Raw genomic sequence first — 17,359 nt, forward strand, 5'->3', positions numbered from 1 at the left:
TTTTCCTTCAGGACACAGACGTCAACTCTTCAGGAAGCCTAGTAACGCCAGATTAACCCAGCGGTGCTCCCACAACCCTGAGATTTCCTAGTTGTACCACATATTATCTTCTATCTTATTTAACTCTTGTTCGTCTCCCTTTCTGAGTCTCAGAAGGTGGAACCCGTATTTTATTATATCCCACTGACTCACTTAGTGCCTAGCACACAGAATACCTTAGAAAATACATTTGTTGAATGAATGAAATCAGATTTCCGTCACACCCATGCCCTCATGTGATTACAGGCAACCACCAACACCAAGCACAGACACAGACACTCACCTCATACGGGTTAACCCCCAACCCTGTCCCAGGCCCAATATACTCACACCCAGTGAGGTCACTGAGGGATTTTTATTTGTATTGATTTTGCTATAAAGTGTTGCTGAGGTAGAGCCAACTGTCCAGGGCTGGACAGGGGCAAGGAACACAGGGACCCAAGGAAAGGACAGCCAGGGGCCTAGGTTGTGGTGCAGGGCCTCTCAATCATCCCTATAAATATTCAATAAATTGGGCAATAAACAGAGGGTGGGCAAGAGCCAGAGGGCAGGCAGACAAGGTTTCAAGGAAAGAGAGGCTACAGGCCCCTGGAAAATTAAGGGGTATAGAGCTGGGCATGGACCCAGAGCCTCCTTACCCAGTCCTCCTGGATTCACTTAGGGCATATGGAGCAGAGAGGGTTTCAGACGGAAGGCATCAAGAAAAGAGAAGACACCCCGTTTTCGAGGGGCTGCCCCTGCACCCCCAACCCCTCCTTTGAGCAGGGGGAGGGGCAGGGGACCTCCTGGGGAGTCCACGGAGCTGGTCCGCTTGAGCCGCAGGCGGGCCCGGGCCTGGGCACCCCAGGCCTTGCCTCGAGCTGCAGAGGCCACAAGACACTTCTGGTACTGAACCTAGGGAAAAGGGGAATGTGAAGATCCAGCTCCTTTCTGCCCCTGGACTCTCTGAAAGCCTCTGCAGAACAGGGAACTGGCCAAGGCTTCAGTCCAGTATGAGGCTGGTAGTCGGCCCCATCTTGAGCCCTTACAGCATTCCCAGGTAGTTCAGTAACAAACACAAAACTTCACATTTACAGAGCATTTAAGGAAGGCTGGACACTATGCTAAATATTTTTATACTCTAACTTAATCCAAAGTTGTTGATCAGGTGTTATTACTATTTTGCAAATGAGAAAATTTAAGTTCAAAGAGAATGCCAACGTCAGCTAGGCAAAAATAATGATAGAATTCGGATTCATATCCCTATTTCTGCCTGACCAGCCTGTGCTCTTAACCATACCTACCATTATGCTGACTCCTCTCCAGCTTTCACGGGAGCAGACTGCCTCCTGGCAAAGTGGATTCCCTAGTCAAGGAGAAGGTCTACAACCCAAACTTCATTCCCACCAACTGCTCCAGTCTTCTTTCATTTGAACTCAATGGGGGTGCTAAATGGTCCTATTTCTTCTCATGTCTTCTGAATCTTTTATCCATATGTACCTTAGGTGGTATCTTAATCCACAAGCGTGAATTCATTGCTTAAAACCCTTCGATGGCTCAAAGTGACTGGAGACAAAATAAACTCATCACCACATTCTCTAAGTTCTTCCATGACACGGTGTCTACTGTTCTTCCTGCCCCCATCTCTCTTTTCTCCTCTGCCCTTTGAACTCCAGATATACTCGATTCTTTGAAATATCCTGACCCACAACTACTGCTCTCATCTTCACAGCTGGGGTTCCTTGTATCTGGCACACCTGTCCCACTCCCCTTCGCCTAACTTCCTCCTAAGACCTTCAACTGTCAGCTTTCTATCACCTCCTTCAGGTACCCTTCCTGAGCCCCTTAAGCGGCCAGCCCCAACATCCTGTGGCATACAACCCCCTTCTGGTCTGTCTCTGGTCTAACCTAAGTGTTCTGTGAGGGCAAAGACTGTTTCATCTATATCAGTCAAAGTCAAAGTATGCTTCCTGGTACCCTGTAGGCACTTGTATTTATTGAAGAAAGAGTGAGCTGAACTCATAAAGTGCAGGCATCCCACACTTGAATGCCCACAGATGCCAGGAAATAACCTAAATGAGACAAACAGGAAAAACAGTGCCCACCCTACCAGGATCAGCCCCTACATGATTAGAGCTGAATGTTGAAATTTATATGTGTGGACCCAGTACCAGAACAATTATTACATGAAATGTCCTGGCTCTAACTATTGGCAACTAATTTAAACTTATTAAAGACAACCTGTGGGCAAAATAAAAGGGTAGTTTACCATGGTCAGCCCTGGGATCACTGGTTTGTGATTTCTGGAGAAACTGCCAGTCCTGAGCCCATCACCAGTACAGCAGCTGCAGGGCAAACCCACTCACCCGTTTCTGCCCCTGACTCACCATGCAAGCAGCCTGCACAGCTTCGGAAAGCCCCCCTGCATGGGGCTGGCACCAGAAGGCTGCACACTGAAAGCTCTGATGGCCCAGGTCAGCGATGAGGCCAAAGGTGTGTGGGTCACGGCCAACACCAATAAAGGTCACAAGGCGCACAGGGCACTGCCATAGTGGTTCCTCCTCTGCACCAGCTTCTGCCTGCCCACACCAGGCCTAGTCAGTTGAGGACCAGGCACTGGCTGGACTCACTGACCTTTCCCAACAGCAAGCAATTACCCTTCAGCATCCCTCCCACCCCTCCACAGCCCCCAACTTCACCTTCTTCTGGTACCTGAATGGGATGTGCAGTCATGAGAGAGTCAGACACGCTGAGGATGGCAGGGACCCAGGCATCCTGGTCCCCCCGGTTGGTGAGAGTACCAATGGCCTCATTCAGCACGTCCATGCCTGGGGGGACATGCCCACCATGGTGTCTCCCAGACATAAAGAAAGAAGGGATCTGCAGGGAGAGTCTACTCCATCTCACTGACTTGGGATTCAGAGAGATGGCATTAGAATAGCTGGGGCTGGGCTTAGAATCCTGAGTTGGGAAGGGTGGCACATTCTAGGCCAGACAGGGGCCATGGGTGTAGTCTGAGAAATGGTGGTAGATCGTTCCCTACCCCCTCTCCCTCACCTCCTACGGCCTACCCCCTCAGCCAGCTCAGTCCTCACCCATGGCTTTGGTGACTGGCAGGGTCCCCATGTACAGTGCCTCATACTTCTGAGCAGCCTGGCTCACCGCATCCAGCAGCTCCACTGAAACATACACATAGCAAGTGGGCCTGGGCATTCTCTCAATGACCCCTTTCTCCGCCCTTCAGAGAACTGGAGCTAGTAGAAGGAAAACCATAAAGCTTGCTCTTCCAATTCAGAGCTTAGGATGCCTGCACACATCAGAAGTCCCACATCTCCAAGAAGTACTAAACAACCAGGACTAAACAACGCCAACTTTCACCAAAGTAGCCTGTTGCTGCAGTGCAGCACCTCCCTCCCCATACCTTGCCGTGGCAGGTCCTCAGGGGAGATGGGGTCTAGGGAGCAAGGAGAATCCTCACTGACACCTACTCGCTCTGACAAGATCTGAAACACAATGCAACTAGCATGAGATACAGCGAAAGGGGAACTGAAGTAAGGGAGCCAATACCTCCCTGACCCAACCACCTTGGAAGTTTCAGACCCAGCTCCTTACCCACATTTCCTGCCCCACTCTTGGCCCTTACCTGGGCACAGAGCCCATGCAGGGCACTGGCAATGGCCTTGGCAGGGACGTCACAGCGAAACACATGGCACTTGAGCATACAACTGTCTTTGTCACCAGCCACAAAAGCGAAGTCCCTGGCAGGGGCAGAGATGGGGCTGGGGCAGGGGCAGTGACCAAGGTAGGGTAGAGGCTGGGTAGGCACAGGGGCCTGTAGTGCCAGCAGCAGACTGGAAAGTCAGGCAAGGGATACGGTGGGGAGGGAACAGGGAGATCAGGGTTGGGGCTCAAAGCACCAGGTTGTCGCTCACCTGTCACTGTTCCGGAAGCATGTGGGAGCACAGGAGAGAATCAGCCCAGTCTCTCAGGCTCTCCCCTATCCGTCCCTGCTGAGCTGGGCCCACCCTCCCCAACCAGGGCTGGACCAGGCAGGGGAGGCAGAGCTTGGGTCCATGTCAGAGGATCTGTGTCCAGGGGTTCAAGTACAGAGGATCAGCATCAGTGGGGATCACAGCCTGCAGGAGGGAGGGAGGAGCAACTCTCACTTGGGGGGATGTAGGGGTCCTCACCGGCCCTTGGAGCTGCCCACACCCCACACACGGATGTGCACCAGAGGCTGGCAGTGTATCAGACTATGGTCCAGAGGATTCACCAGGCTCATGGCATCCTTCTTCAGGATCATCAGCATGTTCTGGCCCTGCCAAAGAAAGGTCAGTCTGGAGCTCAGATGAAGGTGGTTGCCATGGAGAACAGGCAATTTGGCGACAACTACCTCTGCTGGGCCCTGGGCTGAATCCCTTGAAGGGCCAGCCAGCTCACCTCACCCCAGGCACCATCTGGGGGCTGGCTGCGGCTACGGCTGTGAGTCTGGGCCAGTTGCTGGATGCAGTTATTGACTGCAATACTGCTCTTCCCTGGTACCAGATCCTCTTCGGGTACTTCTACCCAACCCAGGGAGCGGACTGCAAAGCACTGATGGGTTGGGGGAAAGGACAGGAAGATCCTGAGTGAGTAGAGGCAGACGTGGAAGTGGAATAGAAGGTGGAATAGGATGGGAGGTATCACAGGTTCCACACATATAAACCTTCTGGTACCTGCTCCCTTCACCTTTGATCACCTCTTCTCAGCCCAATACCACTCCTGACCTTTCCCTGGGAACAATCCACCACCGCCACCACCATTTCCTGGGCTGGCTCTCAGGCCCAAGACACTACCTTAGCTCCTGGCTCCATGCTCTGGATGTAGGATTCCTCACCGTACCAGGACAAAGAGTTCCTGGAACAGAACAGAGCTCATAAGGTGACCACACCTCCTACAGAAGGGACAGTGGTGAGGCTCCAACTACTTGATGGGCATGAGATGTGGGATAAGACCCAGAACACAGTGTGCAGAACACAGTGTGTTTTATACTTGAGGTATAAAACCAGAGTGGGAGAGGGCCCAGTACATATTAATTAAATGTAACATAGAGTGTGGCTTAAAATCTGAGCAAAAATTCAGGATACTGGACATAGAACAAAAGTTACAAATAAGTAACAGGATACAAAATGTGGACCAGAACCCCAAATTGAGACAAGAGACTCCAGAACACAAGTCAGGAACCCTCCCCCCTCCGGAAAGGGCCAAGATGTAGAACATGATTTGTCAGTACCCAGAATAGGGAAAAACATGTAGCAAAATACAGAGCACAGAACTAGGGACAAAATTCAAACTATTGAGACTCAAGAAATGGGAAAGAGCCAAGAACCTGGGCTTGAATGCAGAATGTGGGTCCAGTTGCATCTCTGAGTGCCATGAAACCCCAAGCCTTTCATTCTGCCTGGCCTATCCCTGTTACCTCCGGTCCAGTGAGCTCTCCAGGCTGGAGAAGGATCTCCCCTTGGGGGGCCGAAGTCCCCAAATCCCTTCCGTCCTCTGTAGAGAGGGGGCTAGGTCGGTATAGCAGCAGGCTTAGATCCGCACATGGGTTCAGACCCCCTCCAACACACTCCACCTACCGTGCCTAGGTCCTCTGCATCTCCTGTCTCCCAGGTTGGGCGCTGCCACTGGGTGCTGCCACTGGGTACGTGCCAATAGTAAGTACCTGCAGCATCGCGTATCTTCCTCCAGCCAGGGGGCAGGCCTGGTTCTCCCTCAAGATTCTGGTCCCCCCACAAGTCATCTACAAGACACCAAACGGGGAGAGGAAACACGGAATTGGAAAGGCGTATTAGTGGATTCAGAATAACACGGTCAGAACCCTCCTTCCATCTCAAAGGTGGCAATCCTTAGGCTGGAGGTACAGGAGGTCTTTTGCAGCACAAAAATCCAGGATTCATTTGTCCCGTGGTCCTCACCCCGAAACATACCCCGTCAACTCCCTCGTTACCCCTCAGCTCCCGATCCTCCCATCGGGACCCCGTGCACACCATCACAGTTGACCAGAATGATGGCCAGCATGTAATCCTTGCCCAGCATAGCCCCGACCGCGTCCCCGCCGGCCTCTGCCGGCCGGCAATCTCAGCCCAGCTCGACCTCCGAAGCTGCGGCGCGCGCAAGCCCAGCCTCCCTGCGCTGACCAGGCCAACAGGCGCCGCACAGATACGGGGTGGGATTGGAGCCGGGTCCCAGGGGCGGGAAAGGACGGGCCTGAGCAGCGCCGCCCGCCGAGGGGTGGCGCGCGTAAACAGACGTCTGGATCCCCGAGTGTGCGTTCCAGTGCGTGGAGCCGGGGAAGGCGCACGACGCCAACGCCCCCAGTGACATCACCGCGCAACTATGAGCTCATCGAGGGATGGACGACTTGTTACAAGAACTTGCGCAGCGCGCACACGCGAAGGAGTGAGATCATTGCGCCCAGGTCGTGTGCGCGCGCGGACACGCAGTTAGGGTCGTGACGGAGGAGTCACGTGCCAATACCTGAGAGCAAGCGACCGCCAGGGCTCTGCGGCCAGGAAAGCACCTCCTCCACCCTTTCCAAAAATGCCCCGGAAGTGCCTCCGCCCTCAGTAAAGATGGCTGTAGTACTTTGCATGAGGGAGGCGGGGCCGCGCCTGCGCAACAAGTTCGGCGGGGAAGATGGCGGATGACAAGGTGAGTGAATGTAAGGATTATCTTCAGTGTGGGGTGGTCTTCACACCGTTTTAGTCCTTGGGAGAGGCGACACTGGAGCCTCTCTTGCGTGGGGATGCCCTTATTTCCTCTAGGCGAGGTTTTACTGTTTTCGACTGACTCAACATTGGGAAGTGGAGTAGCGGAGCACCACACGAGGCAAGCAAAGCCGGGCATCTCCCAGGTGTCCTCTCTTGGGACCCTCGTTATCCTTAATTACCAGCAGACATTCAAACACATTCGCTCTGACACACTTTTCACTCTCTTGCATTCCCTGGCCCCCGAAATTTCTCTCCTATGGACATGATGATTCCAAGCCACACGGACACTCACATTCTCATTCAGATTCCCTTGGGCATACATTGAATTTCATATTTCTATTTGATCTAAGCCACCCAGTGCATTCACCCACTCCTGCAGACAGCCACCCACCCCAACTCCAGCCAGCGCATCCAGTCACACGTTCGGTTTGACAGAAGCCCAAGCAGAAATCAGATTTACCCTACAGCGTCCAGGGAACTGCCTCAGGCTGTTACTCACCACTGGTCTGGAAGTTCAGCGACATTCACCCTCATATTTATTAACTACTTACCAGTCCCTGTGTGAGGCCTGAGGACCCGGTAGACAAGACAGACATGTTGCTATTAATAGCCGAGTCAGTAGAGCTTGCCTGGTAAATCTAATTAAATGTCTCCTAGCTGTTCCTCTTGTCTCCCTACACACTGCTTACTTTATGAAATTCTGTAAGGGTTGTTATAGATGCAGATCCCATCTGTCACCCCCCTCCCCGGTCCCCATGTGAATTCTTTACTTGTCAGTGCCTTTCTTCCTTTACCACCATCATCTCAGGAAGTTTTGGGTTTTTTTGTTTTTTTTTTAAAACACCCAGCCTCTGACAGACCTCAGCAGAGAATTGGGCTGGGTTAACTTGTTGGATTCTTTCTTGTTCTAGGATTCTCTGCCTAAGCTTAAGGACCTGGCATTTCTCAAGAACCAGTTGGAACGCCTGCAGCAGCGTGTGGAAGACGAAGTCAACAGTGGTGTGGGCCAGGTAAAGCTGCACCTGCCCACCACTCCTTCCCCCTCTTCCCCCCTGGCCTTGGGCTTCATTGCCCAATATGCTTTTGAATGGGTGATAGAGACTTACTCAGCAAATGGTTATTGATGGCCTGTTTTCTGTGACCCCAAGGAAAGTTTCTGTAAGAAAATGATATTTGAACTGGTATCTTAAATAGAAGGTAACTAGGTAAAGAGGGGAGGAGAGATCATTTCAGGCAGATGGAACAACATATACAAAGCTCTTATGGTGGGAAGTAGCATGATGAAGAGGGGGGATGAAAGTAGTTTAATTTGGCTCCAGTAATGGGGGAGCATGCTAGGAAGTGAGGTTGGAGAAGCAGGCAGGGGTCAGATTCCTCAGGGACACCTCTGTAGCTTTGTGGTGGTAGGGTTCTGTGGTTGGAGCCTTCTAACCCCAGCATTCTGAGATTGTGTGATCAGGACTTCTAGGTTCTTTTTCTGCCTCCAGAATCTTGAGAAAATCTTTGGAGAGAATACTGCAGCTTTCCAGAGTAAGGCAGAGGTCGTGGGATGATCTAAGGCCAGTAGCTCTTGGGTAGAGAATGGAGACCCTGGCTGAGTTTCCTTCATTTTTCTCCACAGGATGGCTCGCTCTTGTCCTCCCCATTCCTCAAGGGCTTCTTAGCCGGCTATGTGGTGGCCAAACTGAGGGCATCAGCAGTATTGGGCTTTGCTGTGGGTACCTGCACTGGCATCTACGCAGCTCAGGCATATGCTGTGCCTAATGTGGAGAAGACGTTGAGGGACTATCTTCGGTCGTTGCGCAAGGGGCCCGACTAGCTCTGGATCCCATGGGGGAGGAAGGATGAGCATCTTGGGCCTGCAGGTAGAGGCCTTTCAACCACAGACACCATATCTGGCTTCCCCAGCTATCACCCTTTTGCTGTCTTCAACTTTTCCACAGTCTTCATCCTTGCTCTCCTTCTTGCAAAAGGTGAACAGTGGCTTATCAGCCAATAATCTGGACGCCCCTCCTTAACCCCATGAGACTGGCCCCAAGACTGTGGCTTTTAGGGCCACCGGCCCCTTCCTATTCCAGCCCTGACTGTGGAGTTTGCAGCTGACTCTGATTTTCAGTATTCTCTCTAGCAATGTACCACGGCTCTTCCCTCCTGCGAGCCGGCTCCGTTCTGATTTTTCCCAAACTTGTTATAATTCCCGCTGTCCCCTGGCTAGCTACACAGGCCACCCAGGGTCTGGGTTGGGCATGAGTGTAGAGGACGGGGGTATGCCAGGCCTGGGCCGTCCCAGGCAGGCCCGCTGGACCCTGATGCTACTCCTGTCCACTGCCATGTATGGTGCCCATGCCCCATTACTGGCACTGTGCCATGTGAACGGCAGAGTGCCCTTCCGGCCCTCCTCAGCTGTGCTGCTGACTGAGCTGACCAAGCTACTGTTGTGCGCCTTCTCCCTCTTGGTGGGCTGGCAAGCATGGCCCCAAGGGGCTCCTCCATGGCGCCAGGCTGCCCCCTTTGCGCTATCAGCCCTTCTCTATGGCGCTAACAACAACCTGGTGATCTATCTTCAACGTTACATGGACCCCAGCACCTATCAGGTGCTGAGCAATCTCAAGATTGGAAGCACGGCCCTGTTCTACTGCCTCTGTCTCCGGCACCGCCTCTCTGCACGCCAGGGCTTGGCACTGCTGCTGCTGATGGCAGCAGGGGCCTGCTATGCAGCTGGTGGCCTCCAAGACCCTGGAAGCACCCTTCCTGGGCCCCCTCCAGCAGCTGCTGCTGGCCGCATGTCCCTGCATATCACTCCACTGGGACTGCTGCTTCTCATCTTGTACTGCCTCATCTCGGGCCTGTCGTCCGTGTACACAGAGCTGCTCATGAAGCGACAGCGGCTGCCCCTAGCACTTCAGAACCTCTTCCTCTACACTTTTGGTGTGCTCCTGAACCTAGGTCTGCACGCAGGTGGTGGCCCTGGCCCAGGCCTCCTGGAGGGTTTCTCTGGTTGGGCAGCACTTGTGGTACTGAGCCAGGCACTAAATGGACTGCTCATGTCAGCTGTCATGAAGCATGGCAGCAGCATCACACGGCTCTTTGTTGTGTCCTGCTCCCTGGTGGTCAATGCCGTGCTCTCAGCAGCCTTGCTGCGGCTGCAGCTCACAGCTGCCTTCTTCCTGGCCACACTGCTCATTGGCCTGGCTGTGCGTCTGTACTATGGCAGCCGCTAGTCACTGACCATCTCCACCCGGACTCCTGACTCTATAGATTGGGCGCCAACCATCAGAGCCACCTCCGAGGCCTCCCTACCCTTCTTCACCAGCCAGCCCTGTAACAAGTGCCTTGTGACAAAAGCTGGGGAAGTGGGAGTAGCCAGGTTAGTCTCTGGAGGTGGGTGGATGAAGGGTTACCCCAGGAAACGAAGACTGGGTTTGCCCTGAAGTTTTTCCAGAATAAGGAAATGGGAGAGCATCAATACCTAGGCCTTAGAAGTGACCCCATCCCCAGTGGAGGAGGCTCTCCACCTCATCCTGCATGAATACAGTTGCTTTGAGTGGGTTTGGGCAACAGTTGGCTTTCCTAGCCTCCTGTGGTCACCCCAGCAGACCCATTGCCCCCAGGCCTGGTACTGGCTACTCCAGCCCAGCTGTGGTACATGACTCCCCCATAGGAGATATCCCCACCCACTGTAATGCAGGAAAGACTAATTGCCACAGATTATACACCCGTCATCCAGGCTACTCTTTCAAACTCCGCTAGCTCCAGCGGTACCTGGGGACATTGCCCCCTGCTCCCTCCACAGTGCTGCTCTCCACACCCACCCAGCCTTTTTCTGGAGACCCCAGAGAGGGCTGGAGCTTGACTCATCTCAGGGAATGTTGCCCCTGGGCCCTGGCTTAAGGCTACACTCCTGACCTCTCTGCTCACCCCAAGGGCCCTCTCAAAGCCCACTGTCCCCTCTACAACTCCTAGGAGGTACCATTTTTCTCACTCTGGGTCCTGCCCCTGCCTAGCACTGTCCCAGCTCTACACAGAGTGTAGTAATCTACACAGATTAGGGAAGCTCTACACAGAGTGACCTGGAACCAGGCACAGGGAAATTTGGTGTAGTTCAATCTGTTTCTAACTGTAAGCAATAAGGTCTTAATAAAGTATTCTGGGGTGCAGGTGGTTCCTGCAATTGGCTACGATTGTCCTGTGTGTTGCGTAGATTCTCTCTAACATAATTTTGTTGCCCTAGTGCCCTGAATGTCTTAATCCTCGAGTAACTGATAGACTAGGAGAAAAGACTTCTATCTATGGCTAGGAGCATTATTTCCTTTGAGGGCTCCATGGAGTGGAGACTGTTCTGTCACAACTTTTCAAATTTCTCTAAAGCACAAACCTGGGCCCTGGAGAATTTGGAGGGACTCTTGGGAATAGAAGGTCCTGGCTGGACCTGGCAGGACAAACCAAGTTTTAGGCTAGAGAACTCATGGATTCAATATGGTTTTGATTCTTATTTCCTCTGGTTCCCTCACTGATACTCCTTCCTGCCATCTCTTCTCATGGCCAGAGGAACATCAGGCCCTGCTCCCATGGGAGCATACCTAGTAAGCTTACACACACACACACACACTGCAGACCTACTGAAGAATCTGGGAGAGTAGGGTTTGGGAATCTTTTTTCTTTAATAAGCTAAGTGATTCTGCTGCACACTTCAGTTTGTGAACCACCACATGTGCAGTGTAGAACTATAGTTCTAACAGGCTTGACTTTGAATTCTGGCTCTGTGACTTAGCGGACTTGTCCTTGGGCAGTTACTTAACCTCTCCTAGCTTTAGTTGCCTTACCTCTGAAATGGGGGTCAAGTGGCACCTACTACATAGGGTAGTGAAAAAGGCTAAAATGAAGAGGTGGATATTAGGTACCTAGCAGGGACTGACACAACGAGACCTGGTTAGTGGTATCGTTCATTATCCATAGTGAAGGTTAGCGTAGTTATCCCAGCTCCCTCTCCCTTCTGGGACAGTGAAGAATGAAGAGAGAAGAGGCTGCCCCTGAAAGACTACTGATCACCAGACTTCTTCCCAGGGCAGCCATCCAGCACGACTGGCCCCAGCCTAGCCTATATCCTGCTGAAGCTGCTGGTTCTGGGCTTGAAGCTCCTGGTTCTGTGTGGCCAGTTGGAGCATGTCTTGCAGGATACGAGCCAGCAGGCTGCGGTGGTGATGCTCTGTGGTCATGGTCTGCTCCTCCCACAGCTCTCGCCAGGCTCGAAATACCTGTGCCCAGATTCAGAGATGCTTGTCAGTCAGCCTTGGAACCAATTCAAGGCCTGCCTTCTGTCCCCACTGACCTGCAGTGTATGGCATGTCCGAGCCCGGGCAGCCTGCACGTGCACGTCATAGAGGGCCATGAGGTCCTGCTCTGCAGTGTCCCGCTCTGCCTGAAGGGCCTCCAGCTGGAGTCTCCATAGTGTCTGCTCCCGGTGCCATCTCTGCCTCTCGAAGGCCTTCAGTGATAATACATATTCTTTGTTCAGTGCCACCTGTGTGCCAGGCTTTGTTCCTAAACACTTCATGTGTATTCATTCATTTTAGCCAATGAAACCCAGGGGAGGAAAGTAGTTGCCATTTTAGTTTTCCAAATCTGGAAGTTAGATTTGGAAACTGTGAATCAGAGAAGTGACCTAACCTGCCCAAATTTGCATGGCTAGTGAGGGACAGAACTGAGATGACACATGCCCTTCAGTGGTTCACTATCATTCTTAGGGTAAAGTCCAAATTCAGAGGCATGGCACACACTGGTCTCTTTAGCCTCATCTCTGACCATGTACCTGCTGGGGCCCCCCAGATGGACAATTTGCAGTACCCAGACTCTACTTTGCCATTGCTTCCCTCTGGACCTTTGCTCATAAACCATAGTCCTCAGAACGTGTCCTCCCATCCCCTCACGCTCACAAGTTTTGTTTCCTAATTTGGGCAAACAAGTATATTTATTCAGTGCCTCTACGTGATGCGTATGAACTTCCCACATGGAGTTCAGTCTAGTGAATTCCTCTGGCTGATTTGTTTTTCAAGTCTCAGCCTAGATGCCATCTTTGCTCCTCTCCTGCCTGAGTCAGGCACTCTTCTTTGTCCCCACAAGCCCCTAGCTTCCTGCATCACTGCACTTAGCCCTGAAAACTGCTACATCTGTCCCCCATAAAGCTATAAGGACCATGAGAGAGGGTATGGCCCAGTCTGTTGTGACTGAGGCTGGATTCCAGCCCCCAACACAATGCCTGAACCAATTAGAAGAAGCCTCAAGTCCCCTACTTGACCCTCCTCACCTCCTTTCCGGCCACCAGGCCTTTGACTTGGTCACCTTCCACCTCTTCCTCCTCCTGTTCCAAACGCTTCAGTTCCTCTTGGATCCATATCTGGTGCTGTTCTTGAAGTCTCTTCCTCTGTGCCTGGGCCAAGAAGAACTGCAGGGCCACATCTGGGGCGTGCCAGGCCTACATGGCATTAGTCTAGGCTTAGCCAGAAGTCTGTGTGTGCCACAGCCTCGGGATACGGTGCCCAACTTTCCAACAGAACCCCACCACCAGGGCTGTTCCTACAACTACGTCTGGGACCTAACTGTCCTGTAAGAGCCTATAGCCTGGACAGAGACTTGGGGCCATGGGAGAAAGGTATTGGCTCTGCCAATAGGTGCCATGGAGGCCTTAAGGATCCTATACTCCTAATGTGACCCAGTAGGAAAACAGCCTTCCCATGCCCCTCTCTTAGGAATCATAGCCTGTCAGGTCCTCTCTTTGTCAGAAGCTCCAAATTTGTCCCTGATGTTGGGGCACAGAAGTGGTAGACATGTTAGCTGTGCTCTGCAACTCTTCAGGCCCCCAAGAGCTTCCAGCTATTCTGGGGTACATGAGGTATTACCTGTTCCTGAGAGTCCCTAGGAGGATGCTTTTGGTGGAGCCCAGGTCCTAGAGATGCTGTTACTCCTACTACTGGAGGAAAATGCAATTAAGCCCAACAAAGGTGGAGGGCACCCAGCTCCACCCCAAGCTCCAAACCCACCTTTGGGCTCTCCCTGGAAGCCTGGGCTGTGGCTTGCTGTTGAATCTATCACCTGCTGAGAATATATTAAGAATGGGAATTCCATCCCCTTCCTCCTAGGATAGCACGTGTTAAGCTCAGGACTTTGAAATCAGACAGATCAGAGTCTCAGGCCCTCCTTTCCTCAGCTGTATAACCTCAGGCAGGTGTCTAATCTTTTGAATCCATTTCCTCACCTGTAAAATGGAACTAATAAAAGTTGTAGAGGTGCCTGGGTGGCTCAGTTGGTTGAGCACCCAACTTCATTTCAGGTCATGATCTCACGGTTTGTGAGTTCAAACCTTGCATCGGCTATCAGCACAGAGCCTGCTTCAGATCCTCTTTCCCCCTCTTTCTCTGTCCCTCCCCTGCTTCCTCTCTCTCTCTCTCTTTCTCAAAACAAATAAAATAAACAAAACACATTTTTAAAAAGTTGTAGAGAGGGGCGCCTGGGTGGCTCAGTCAGTTAAGCGGCCGACTTCACCTCAGGTCATGATCTCACGGTCCGTGAGTTCGAGCCCCGCGTCGGGCTCTGTGCTGACAGCTCAGAGCCTGGAGCTTGTTTCAAATTCTGTGTCTCCCTCTCTCTGACCCTCCCCCGTTGATGCTCTGTCTCTCTCTGTCTTAAAAATAAATAAACGTTAAAAAAAAAAAAAAGTTGTAGAGGGGCACCTGGGTGGCTCAGTCAGTTAAGCGTCTGACTTTGGCTCAGGTCATGATCTCATGGTTCTTGGGTTCGAACCCTGCGTTGCGTTCTGTGCTGACAGCTCAGAGCTTGGAGCCTGCTTCAGAATCTGTGTCTCCCTCTCTTTCTGCCCCTTCCCTCCCCTTCTCAAAAATAAATAAAACCTTTTTAAAAAAAAGTTGTAGAGAGCATGAAATAAGACACCCAAAGCGCTAAGCAGTAGCAGAGGCTGCTCAATAAATGGGAGCTTACATGCCTAAGTCCCGAAGCTCAGGGCTGTAAAAACAAGTTGTAAGTATGAAAAGGGTAGGACCAGGAGAAGGTGGACAGAAGCAGCATTCCAGCCACCCTTTGGCAAATCCTGGAAGACAGCACCCTCTTCTGCACAGGAGAGGCCATGCATTCTACACGGATGCAAAAGCACCATCTTGAACCTAAGGACTTGGGTGTTTGTACCTCTGCTGTCTTTGATTATCTCAGTGACCCTGAGACACTCAGATCCCTTCTCTGAGCCTCAGTTTGCTGACCTGAAAAATGTGAGCAATACTGTTTTCCCTGCTTAAAGTAATTTTATGGCTTCCCCTTGACCTTCAAGACAAAGTCCAAACATCTCAATAAATTTGCAAAACCCTTTATGACCGGGCCCCTACTTATCTCTTCAATCATTCTCTCTTGACTCTTCCTCAAAATATCCCACAGCAAAATGACCTGCTTGCAGTCCCCCAAAGAGATCAAGCCCCTGCTTACTTCCGAGACTTGACCTGTTATTTTCTGTGCCTGGAATGTTTGTTCTTCACTCATCTTTGCTGGCTACCTCCTTCAGAAATCAACATCCCCTGTGAAGTGTTTAGATGCCCCACTGAACCCTGTGTTGGTAAGGCCTTCAAAGCACTGATCATGGTGTTATAATTGCTTCTCTCCAGAAGATTGAAAATTCCATGAGGACAGGGGTTTCCCAGGGCCTACGTGGCACTATGCCTGACACACTGAGAAGTCACTAAAATGTTTGGAAATCAATAAATTAGTGAACAAAGAAAGGGACTCCTCATAGTGCTCTGTAAATAGGAGAGAAGGCAGACATCAATGGGGCTCCTAAGAGGTTGAGCCAGAAAACATACCTGTAGTTCTGGGAGCCCCACAGCCTCAGCTTTGACCCCTTTGAGCATCTGGCTTCCTGGGCACTGGCTCCAGGCTTTTACCACCTATGGAGAGAGGGTTTAAGGTAGGCTCCAACCGCTACTCTCTTCGGCACCTCCAGGCCTCACCTTGCTTACCCGCAACTCTCGCAGTGCCCTGCCCAGCTGGCTGAGCCCACTTTCTGTGAGGGTGTCCCCAAGGAGGCCTGAACGCAGGCTCTTCAGGTTTGCCCGGCGGGCACGTGCCTCTTCTACTGCATCCCACTGGGTGGGCCTCACCTGTTTCACCTGCATCCTCCTTCCCGAGGCCCCCAACAGAGCAGCTCTGAGTAAGCTCAGGGAACCACCTAATAAGGGGAGACTCAGAGTGAATCACTCCTTCTGGACTCCAAAGCACATTGCCTGTAATACTTGTAATTTTTATTAATACTACTTACAAAAAATAGCTAACGCCTATCAGGCTTTTACATGGGCTTGGCACTATGCTAAGAGTTTTTGTGGATCACCTCTTTTTATCCACACAACACTCCAACGAAGCAGCAACTCTAATTTTTTCTGCCTACCCCCACATTTTCCAGATGAACCAAATGAAGCTTAGAGAGGTCAAGCAACTCCCTGGTGAGTGGCAGAGCTAAAACTTAAGCCCAATTCTGTCTGCCATTAAAGCCTGTGCCTTTAATCAGGATACCAAACTGCCTATGGATAAACATACTTTTGTCCTTCACTGCTTTATCCTTAAGGGCATGAACTGGCCTAATTTTTCTTCCTTACTCCACAGGGCCTGGCACAGTGTGTGGTCTGGGACTATGTTAGCCAAATTAATGTGTGCTTACTAATTTTTGGATACAGAGAGCCAGACTTTTTCTTTCTTTTCACTTTTGTAGAAAATTTCAAACATGTACAAAGTATAGGAAATTCAATCTACTTATCACCCAGCTTCAATAATTGTCAACTCACAGCCATTCTTGTTTGATCTATACCCTCCACTTGACCTCCCCTAAGTGTCTGACATCATATCATTTCAGAGAGGCCTGATTTTTAATGAGTGCATGAAAATAGACAAGTTCTCTCCCTTCTCTGATCCTCCCTTTCCTCATTTATAAATTAGGCCTCCCTCCCTAAGTTAGATGTGTCTCATGGGGTTGTGGTAAGAATAAAATGTATTAGTGTGAAAATTCTTGGTTAACTGTTGAAAGCCTCTGAAGGGCGAGGGCTTGCTTTTACTATCAGCCCTGCCTTTCCAGACTTTGGCAACCTAGCCATACTGGGACCTTTCTGAATCTTGACCCTCCCAGAGGTGAGGCTATCTCTGGACTGGGGTTGGGGCTGCAGCTGTTTTGGTGAGAGGGGTGGTCAGGCATAAGTTGGATGTCAGAGCTTCCCAAAGAACCCCACACCCTTCCCCAGGCCACCTTGAGGGTCCAGGCGAAGAAGAAGACCAGTGTAGTTGTTTCCTTCCAGGAGCCATGACACGATCCAGGGCAGAGAGCCCTCTACCTCCTCACCAATAACCTTACCAGCCAACACCTGCAGCAGGGGGCAATCTCTGCCAGAAGGAGAGAGGAAGAAAAGAGGTGTCCACTGGTGAATGGGGAAAGAAATTGACCCAAATTACATCTGATGGGAAGGCTGGCTATTTCCAGAACTTTGGTGCACCACCAGGCAGATTTGCAACCTTGCATAGACCCTTTTTTATTTTTTTATTTTTTTTTT

At 51.4% G+C, this 17,359-nt stretch overlaps 4 protein-coding genes across 6 annotated transcripts in view; 2 read left to right on the plus strand and 2 right to left on the minus strand.

Moving 5' to 3' along the window:
• Positions 1-375: 375 nt before the first annotated feature.
• APBB3 (amyloid beta precursor protein binding family B member 3) lies at positions 376-6,371 on the minus strand. 3 transcript variants are annotated; one of them, XM_040444683.1, is made up of 13 exons: positions 6,048-6,371; positions 5,637-5,800; positions 5,477-5,553; positions 4,854-4,914; positions 4,459-4,611; positions 4,209-4,336; positions 3,951-3,956; positions 3,662-3,776; positions 3,440-3,521; positions 3,114-3,197; positions 2,731-2,846; positions 2,406-2,597; positions 376-933 (listed from the first exon to the last, which is right to left on the minus strand). In XM_040444683.1, the coding sequence occupies exons 1-13, from the start codon at positions 6,094-6,096 to the stop codon at positions 697-699; spliced, it is 1,464 nt and encodes a 487-aa protein (XP_040300617.1). In that variant the 5' UTR covers positions 6,097-6,371; the 3' UTR covers positions 376-696. The 3 variants fall into 3 exon arrangements, with proteins under 3 accessions (XP_040300617.1, XP_040300615.1, XP_040300616.1); XM_040444681.1 differs by having other exon boundaries at positions 2,406-2,612; positions 6,048-6,234; XM_040444682.1 differs by lacking the exon at positions 3,951-3,956 and having other exon boundaries at positions 6,048-6,234.
• A 201-nt stretch (positions 6,372-6,572) lies between these two features.
• On the plus strand, positions 6,573-8,936 carry LOC121010810 (SLC35A4 upstream open reading frame protein). Its single transcript, XM_040444685.1, has 3 exons — positions 6,573-6,711; positions 7,682-7,780; positions 8,392-8,936. Exons 1-3 carry the CDS (start codon positions 6,697-6,699, stop codon positions 8,587-8,589), a joined length of 312 nt encoding a protein of 103 aa, XP_040300619.1. The 5' UTR covers positions 6,573-6,696; the 3' UTR covers positions 8,590-8,936.
• Positions 8,937-8,987: 51 nt separating this feature from the next.
• On the plus strand, positions 8,988-10,946 carry SLC35A4 (solute carrier family 35 member A4). The gene has a single exon (XM_040444684.1). It carries the CDS (start codon positions 9,017-9,019, stop codon positions 9,989-9,991), a length of 975 nt encoding a protein of 324 aa, XP_040300618.1. The 5' UTR covers positions 8,988-9,016; the 3' UTR covers positions 9,992-10,946.
• Positions 10,947-11,407: 461 nt separating this feature from the next.
• Positions 11,408-17,359, minus strand: part of LOC121010871 (uncharacterized) — a 14,534-nt gene continuing 8,582 nt past the window's right edge. The window contains exons 9-14 of the mRNA XM_040444739.1: positions 17,059-17,192; positions 15,785-15,993; positions 15,629-15,712; positions 13,075-13,242; positions 12,100-12,255; positions 11,408-12,025 (exon numbers count right to left, since the gene is read on the minus strand). Of these exons, the coding sequence (XP_040300673.1) occupies positions 11,864-12,025; positions 12,100-12,255; positions 13,075-13,242; positions 15,629-15,712; positions 15,785-15,993; positions 17,059-17,192 (913 nt within the window). The 3' untranslated portion in view covers positions 11,408-11,863. The remainder of the gene's footprint in view (positions 12,026-12,099; positions 12,256-13,074; positions 13,243-15,628; positions 15,713-15,784; positions 15,994-17,058; positions 17,193-17,359) is intronic.

The sequence above is a fragment of the Herpailurus yagouaroundi genome, unplaced genomic scaffold (assembly GCF_014898765.1).
Source record: "Herpailurus yagouaroundi ecotype Mexico unplaced genomic scaffold, PumYag 192, whole genome shotgun sequence".
Classification (NCBI taxonomy): domain Eukaryota; kingdom Metazoa; phylum Chordata; class Mammalia; order Carnivora; family Felidae; genus Herpailurus; species Herpailurus yagouaroundi.